General features: G+C 57.9%; 1 protein-coding gene across 1 annotated transcript in view; it reads right to left on the reverse strand.

Annotated features, from left to right (window-relative positions):
• Window positions 1-370: 370 nt before the first annotated feature.
• Window positions 371-7547, reverse strand: part of CDHR2 (cadherin-related family member 2) — a gene marked incomplete at its 5' end in the record, with an annotated part of 9321 nt that continues 2144 nt past the window's right edge. The window contains 25 exons of the mRNA XM_009876933.1: window positions 371-487; window positions 688-748; window positions 854-931; window positions 1101-1214; window positions 1382-1506; window positions 1593-1653; window positions 1731-1808; window positions 1927-2001; window positions 2221-2309; window positions 2391-2493; window positions 2699-2850; window positions 2965-3014; window positions 3296-3367; window positions 3593-4201; window positions 4288-4357; window positions 4628-4864; window positions 4970-5210; window positions 5304-5365; window positions 5637-5804; window positions 6021-6176; window positions 6268-6498; window positions 6578-6684; window positions 6887-6962; window positions 7081-7224; window positions 7302-7424. Coding sequence (XP_009875235.1) covers window positions 371-487; window positions 688-748; window positions 854-931; window positions 1101-1214; window positions 1382-1506; window positions 1593-1653; window positions 1731-1808; window positions 1927-2001; window positions 2221-2309; window positions 2391-2493; window positions 2699-2850; window positions 2965-3014; window positions 3296-3367; window positions 3593-4201; window positions 4288-4357; window positions 4628-4864; window positions 4970-5210; window positions 5304-5365; window positions 5637-5804; window positions 6021-6176; window positions 6268-6498; window positions 6578-6684; window positions 6887-6962; window positions 7081-7224; window positions 7302-7424 — 3399 coding nt within the window. The remainder of the gene's footprint in view (window positions 488-687; window positions 749-853; window positions 932-1100; window positions 1215-1381; window positions 1507-1592; window positions 1654-1730; window positions 1809-1926; window positions 2002-2220; window positions 2310-2390; window positions 2494-2698; window positions 2851-2964; window positions 3015-3295; window positions 3368-3592; window positions 4202-4287; window positions 4358-4627; window positions 4865-4969; window positions 5211-5303; window positions 5366-5636; window positions 5805-6020; window positions 6177-6267; window positions 6499-6577; window positions 6685-6886; window positions 6963-7080; window positions 7225-7301; window positions 7425-7547) is intronic.

Here is a 7547-nt window from a genome sequence, read left to right on the forward strand (position 1 = left end):
CCTGTCAATGTGGATGTTGGGTAATAAAACCTTGCACAAACCTCTGAGCGGGGCTGCATGCATCTCCCTCCACTGGGGCTTAGTGGGGCCAGGAGACAATAGGGCAATCCAGGGAAGACTCACGGGGACATGAAGTCAGGCCAAGCCCACGGTGGGATTCTCCTTCCATCTGGCACCAGCCTGGCCTGGAACCAGCACCTTCTGCCAGGAGAGATGACCGCAGTCTGGCTGAGACCCCTGGGCAGATGGGCTGATGGCCACAGGACACCCTGATCCCTGTGGGACAGGTTTATTTGCACCCTCTGAATACAACATCACCAAAGCAGCTGCCGGAGTCCTGCTCTGACACTGCTGCACCCTGTGCACCTGCTCACAAGTCCGTGGTGGTGAAGGTGGTGTTGATATATGCTGTTTTGGGCTCCTTCAGGTTCAGGGCAGCCACCAGTACCTCCTTGTCTGTGGGGTCCGTCGGCTGTGCCTTGTCCTGCTGCAGGAGGAGAGTGTGGTCAGAGGGGATGGGGAAAGCACTGGGGGACAGGGTCACTCCCATCCTTCCCAGGAGCTGTGAGCTGTCAAGGGGATGGAGAGGAAGGGTCCAGGAGTCCAGGAACTACAGCAGAGAGGAGAGGATGTGGGGTGCAGTGGCAGGGCGCCCTGCTGGGCACCAGCAGTTCTTTGCACACTCACCTTGGCCTTGATTTTGTGGTCCCCCGGTGAATCTACTGAGTTTTCATCCAGGGAGTTCATGCTGTGGGGAGTGGAGGGTGGAAGGTAGAAAAGGGCCCAGGCACTGATGGAGTGTGGACGCAGGATGACGACCCCATGGCCTTTGGGACCTGCCAGCAGAACTCACCTGGCCACAGAACTGGAGTCCTCATGGAAGCCCAGGTCATGGGAGGGATCGAGTGAGAGATTCAGCATGGGGTTAGCCCTGTCCAGGGATGGGTGGCAGGTGAGTGACTATCCCATGGGGCTGCAGGAGCAGCCCGAGGTAGCTGTGCCACCTCAGGCAGGAGGAGTGTGACAGCGAGCCCTGTAGCCCTTGGGTGTGGGGACATGCCCAGGCTCTGCCCTCCTGCCCTGGGGAACCCCCTACTCACCCCTCAGCGTTGTACTGGTTGGTCCCGGGGATGCCGGCTCCTTGCTGTGTCATGGCAGGGTTGAACGTTGTGGCGACCTTCAGAGCCTTCATTGCGTTTAGCTTCCTCTTGTAGCTGCAGAGCCCAGGGACAGGGTGAGTGAGAGGGGCAGGGGGTGAGCTGGGCCATGAGATGGAGTGGGCAGGAGTGGGGTGGAGAGTAAGGTTGGGCCGCAGGGTGCCCTTGAGGATGGGGTGGGTGGTGGAGGTGGGAGGCAGGAGAGGGTGTGCCCTGTGTGATACCTCCTGGTGGTGAGAACCAAGACCAAGGTCATGATGAGGATGAAGATGAGCAGGAATACTGCCAGCCCTGCGATGACACCAATCAGCTCTGGCTCCCTGCTGGTCTCTGCCACCTCCACAGAGCCCTGGTGCAGAGCAGGGATGAGAGCACAGTCACAGCCAAAAAACGGGGCTGGTGCTGTCTCTGTGCCTGTTGCCCAACCCCACTCACAATGGAGGTCAGGCCCAATTGCACCAGCTGAGTCAGGACCTGCCGGTTCGACTGTATGATGCTGCCAAGGAAAGTAAGAAGAGTGAGTGGCAAGGCTGGTCGGGGCACGTGGCAGTGGCCCCCTGCCCTGGCACACACATGCTCAGCTCATTGATGTCCAGGGCAGAGCCATTGCTGTAGACAAAGTAGACTTCCATCACTGCCTTGGGTTCCTCCCTGTGGGATCAAAGAGATGGGGTGAGCCGGGTACAGGATACCATGCTCTGCCCCAGGGCGGTGCCCTCCAATGCCACCGCCGCATCCCCATCCCCACCACCTGCATGGCCCCACTCACTGGGAGGCACGGTTGTCCTCCACTGTCTTGATGCCAACCACGTGGACCTCTGCCTTGGTTGCCGTGGTCAGGGCCCTAGGAATAGGAGGCGTGGAGAGAGGCTGGGGTGGGCATCCTGCTGCTCCGCTCACGGGAAGCAGCTGTACATCCGGCTGCCCCCGTCTCCAGCAGAAATATGCCTGCCTTGGGCCTCTTCACAGTCTAAGCTGGGAGACACAGTCAGTAGGTCCTGGTCTGCATGCTCATGTACCCCTCTGCACAGCCATATCCCACCCCCAGCCCAGCATCCCTTACACTATGATCTTTTCGATGTTCTTCTGGACTTCATCCACCGTTACCACAAACAGGAGGCGAATGCGGTAGCTCTGATCTACTGTGAAAATCTGCACAAGGAGAGCAAAGGTGAGCAGGGCTGGGCAGGGCACAGGGCTCGACCAGACGGGAAGGACAGAGGTGACACTCACAGTCAGCACAGTCTCTGCTGTGTGCACTGGTGCTTCGCCATCCTGAGCACTGACTGTCACCTGGTACTGCCCCTTCAGCGAGCCATCGAGGTTGCTGACCACCCTGTGAGGATGGAGACATCGACAATCCCATGGGACATCCCTGGGAAGGCACTGCCATCCTCCAAGCACCACCCTGCCACGGCAGGACCCCAGAAGATGGCTTTGTCCCCTTGCCAGCCCGTACCAGTCCTGCCTGCACCTCTGCCTTGTGTCAGGCAGGAGCTGAGCCATGTTCCTCCCACCCTGGCCCAGACCCATGGCCTCACTGGATGCTTCCGATGTAGATGTTGTCCTTGGCTGTTGTCTCCACCTTGAAGATGTTCTCAAAGGGCCGACTGGCCCCATTGTTCTCCACAAACACCACACTCACAATATTGAAGGTGATGGTTCCCCTCAGCCCTGAGTCAGCATCTGTGGCCTGCAGGGGCAAAATGTGGCAAAAGCACGGATGGGAACAGCCACTACCCGTCCCCGATGGGGCCAGGGGAGCCCAGCTCCACAGACTGACAAACGCATGCACACAGCTCCTTACCTGCACAGTAGCCACTGGCAGGTTCTCAGAAGAGGTCTCGGGGACAACGACTGCCGGCGACAGATAGACAGTGCGGTCATGCTGGTGTGCAGTCAGGCTTGCTGCAGACCCCATGCCCGCACAGCCCCGGAGCTAAGCAATGCTCCAAGCATCCTCCCGCTGCCTTTGGCCCCACAGTCTTCATGGAGAGCATCAAGTAACCCCAGCCTGGCCCCTGCACCTCTCACAACCCTGCTCTGGCTGGGGGAAGGTCTCCACCGCTGAGGAGCATGGCAGAGCATGAGTGGGTGCAGAGAGGAACCCTCAGGACACGCGGACTCTGGCTGCTCACCAAAGGTCTTCGAGATGGGAAGGAAGTATGGCGCATTGTCATTCACATCATTGATGAGGATCGTCAGGGTTTCTGCAAATGCCCCAAAAGCAGAGCTCTGGTCACCAACAGAGCAGCCCTGCAGCACCCTCCTCTCCTTCCTTGGGAGTCCCACCCTCCCAGCAGACTCAGGTCACTGTGGCAGGGACCAAAAGAGACGGGGCACCCTTCCCTCATCACCAAACCACCCAGCTCCCGGTCTGCTCCTCACAGCTCCTCCTGGGAGATGGGAGAGGCGGCGGGTGCTGGGTGCCGTACCATTCTGGCTGTAGCGGTTGCCTTTCTCGGTGTACAGGTCTTCAACCCGCAGCGTGAGCACCACCCTGTCGCACAGCTCGTAGTCAATGTAGGAGCTGTTCACCAGCACTGAGCCGTTGGGTGCCAGCACAAACCAGTTCCAGCACACCTCCCCAGCACTGTCTGCCCCCTTGAAGCAGGTGACTGCCAGCTCCTCGAAGACCAGCGAGTGGTTGGTGTCCGGGTCAAAGGCTTCCAGTGTGCGGACCAGACCATGCTGTGTGCCGTTCTCACTCACATCCAAGTCCTTCAGCGAGTCAGGCAGGATGGTGGGGGGCTCATCATTGATGTCTAGGATGTGGACTGAGACGTTAACAGTGCTTCTCATGTTGTCTGAGGCCGTGTTCTCTGCCAGCACCTCCAAGAGGAAGAACTTCTGCTGCAGGGTGTCATAGTCCAGGGATATGTCAGGGTCCACAGACAGCTGCCCACTATAGTACCCTGGCTCCAGGCGGACCGAGCGGATCAAGAAGTTGCTGGAGCCACCGCCCCTCACAATTTGGAAGGAAATGCGGGAATTGATCTCTGTCCTATCAGCATCTGTGGCCTCCACCTCACCCACAGGGGACCCTGCAAATGGAGACAGACATTCAGTGGCCTGTGGACACTGACTCTGGACACCGCTGGTCTCACAAGTCTGGCCACGCAAATTCTACCTGGAGAGTCCTCAAAGACTGAAAACGTATAGGACTGATTGAGGAACTTGGGTTCATTGTCGTTTAGGTCCTGTAAGAGACAAAGGCCATGGTTGTAGCCACTCCAGGAAACAGGGTTCCCTAAAGCAGGCTGGGGACAGGAGTGGGGACACCTGCCCACCCCCAGGCAGGAGGTACACAAGCCCTCCCCTGGGTCCCTGTATCAACTATTCCCTCTGCCCCCACAGAGTGCCCGGGGGCACAGTGTCCCTATCACAGCTAGGGACCCCTCCCTGCCCATCCATCCCAGCTTCAAATTCTGGCCTGTCTTAGTGTGTCCCTGCTTGTGCCCAGGGCTCACCTCCACAGTGATGGTGACGTTCACTGAGGTGCTGAGCTTTGGCACGCCATGGTCGTACACCTCCACCGTCACCACTATCTGTCCCTGCTCATCTTCCAAGGCCTCACGGTCCAGCGGCTCCTTGCTGTGCATCTCACCTGTGGTTGCGTTGATGGTGAAGTTGTTGCTGAAGGGTCCTGGCAAGATCCTGAAGCCCAGTTCGCTGTTGGGGTTGCCAGGTTCATCATTATCGATGGCCTGAAAAGGTCAGGGGTTGGAACAGGGCTGTCTGGCACCTCGAGGACAGTCCCTGCTCCTCTCCAACAGCCCCCCGTCATCCCTTCCACCTCTGTTGGTGCATACCTGGATCTGTGTACTGATGTTCTGTCCCTCTTGCACTGAGATGAAGTAGGAGCCAACAACAACAGGCTCCTTGTCGTTGGCATCCAGCACAGTGATCTCCAGCACTGTGGTACCCACCAGGTTGCCCCCATCCTTGGCCTGGAGGTTGACGTAGTACATGGAGCGAGTCTCCCGGTCCAGCAAGCTCCCGTTCCGCACCAGCACTGCCCCAGTTGTGGCGTTCACCATAAAGATGTTTCGGCTGTGGCACACACAGAGCCATCACCGGGGCTCAGGCCTGGAGCCCCCTCACCAGGACGATGCCCCAGTCATGACCGGCCATGCCCCTACATACATGCTCTCTGGGAGGAGCTGGTAGGTGATCTGGCCCAGGACACCGCTGTCTGGATCATAGGCCTAAAAGAGACAAGGATGTGTCTGCTCGATCTGTCTCAGCTTCTAGAGCAGCGGTCAGCCCTGGGGCACTGACCACTGACAATACACACCCCAAAAACCTGTCCCTGTGTGGCACAGAGTCCCACACCCTGTGTGCCTGCTGGCACCGTCTCCTTCCTGTGTGTGTGGAGAGACCAGTGCCCTCAACACAAGCTGCACTAGTGGTGCCAGGCATGCCCAGTGCCCTGCTTAGGGGACATCAGCTGTGTCTGCTCCCTGCCCAGTGCCTGACCGTGATGTTTGAGGCAATGATGGTGCCATCAGGGCTATTCTCCATCACTCTGAGGCTGTAGGTGCTCTCGGGAAACTCAGGGATGTGGTCATTGCTGTCAATGAGGTCAATGGTCACAGTGGCTGTGGAGCAGCAGTCCGTGGGCTTGCCTGTGTCATTAGCAACGATCTGCAGGACAGAGAAAGAGACAGTGTCTCACATGGGTCTCCAAATGTGAGAAAGAGACCTGTCGTATTCCAGCCCAGCTGCCCTGTACTAAACAAGGTGCCAGGGCAGAGCCATGTTCTTCTTTAACTTTTGAACCCTGCAGAAGTGCTGTGTCCTCCCTGTACCCTGGCATATGCAGGTACTGCCCTGATGGTGAGTCAGCCCTACAGGTCCCACCTGCACTTCCATGACGTGGCTTATCTCATAGTCCACAGCAGACGAGTTTAGCACCAGCAGCTGGACCTCCCCTGTGCCCACAATCCTCGTGGGGGAGACAGTGAAGGCACCGGCATTTGGACCCTGCAGGTACAGCTCATAAGTGCTGTTGATGCCCTGCCGGGGAGAGACATACAGGAGTGAGGGTGGGTGGTGACGCAAGGACAGACATATGCACCCTGACCCAGACCCCTGGATATGTTTCCACCTTGTCTGCGTCGTGGGTGACAATGTTGAGATTGGACACGGGCAGTCTGGGGGAGGAGTGCTCTATGACATTGCCCCTGAAGTTGTTCTGGGGACTGGTAGAGAAGTCACAGCTGGGGAGGGAGCAGTTGTAGAACTGTGGCTTGTTGTCATTGACATCGGTCACCACGACTGTCACCAGAGTGCTGGTCCATGCCTCCATGTCGTAGATGTTCAGATTCTTCTCACGTGCCTGCTCAGGAGGAGTGAGTAGGTCAGAGGGACCCAGGGAGGGGAAGAGGATGGTGTTCCCTTTGCTGTCTCCTACTCACCATGACTTCCAGCAACACCTCCTCGCTTGGCAGTGTCTCACGGTCCAGGAACCCACTCACAGTGATGATGCCCGTTGTGTCATTGATAGCAAAGGGGACACTGGTGTCTAAGGGAGAGTGGACAGCCGGAATCAGCTGCAGCCACAGGGAAATGTGAGTCTGGCCCCCCCTGCTGTCAGGGCAGGCTGACAGTTCCTGGAAACCCAGAACCAGTCTCCGTGGTGTCCCTTGCTGTCTGATCTCTCCACCTGCCCGTCCCACCTTGCCACTGCTCATTCCCTGCCCATCCCACCCTGCTCCATCACTCACTGGTGATGTTGTAGAAGATTTCATCTAGAATCCCTGTATCTCTGTCCACGGCAGTGACCGTCAGCACAGTGGTGCCCTACGGGGACATGACCATCAGGGCAGGACTTTGACATCTCCAGCCATCCCTCAGGGTGTCAGAGCCCCAGTGAAGATTAGGGGTAGGGACATGCCACTGGGGCACATAAGCTTCTTACCAGGTCACAGTTTTCAGGCACAGAGCCAGTGTAAGGCTCATTGAGGAACCATGGGTCTAGGTTGGGCAGGTCTTGGATAGGCAGGGACAGGTAGGTCGAGCTGTACTGGATGGTAAAATTGTTGTGCAGCATCCCCCCGCCATCCTGGGGAGCAGAGCACACTTTAATCCCATGGCCCCCTTACCTGGCAGTTCTGCACAGCCAGCTCGGCTGGCCCCCACCTTGGCAAGGATCTTGATCTGGTAGAAGATGTTCTTGGCATAGTCCAGTGAGCCACCAAGAATCACAGTCCCATTGGACAGGATGTAGAAAAGCCGGTAATTTGTTGTGTTGTCTGGGATCACCTGAGCAGGGACATCACCTCGTGTCACCAAGACAGAAAGCAGAGGTTCCCCAGTGGAGACGGGGGCTCAGCCTCCAATCTTCTGCCAGACTTGGCCCCTACCATCTGGCTCATCCCCAGCCTG

The sequence above is a fragment of the Apaloderma vittatum genome, unplaced genomic scaffold (assembly GCF_000703405.1).
Source record: "Apaloderma vittatum isolate BGI_N311 unplaced genomic scaffold, ASM70340v1 scaffold30959, whole genome shotgun sequence".
In the NCBI taxonomy this organism is placed as follows: domain Eukaryota; kingdom Metazoa; phylum Chordata; class Aves; order Trogoniformes; family Trogonidae; genus Apaloderma; species Apaloderma vittatum.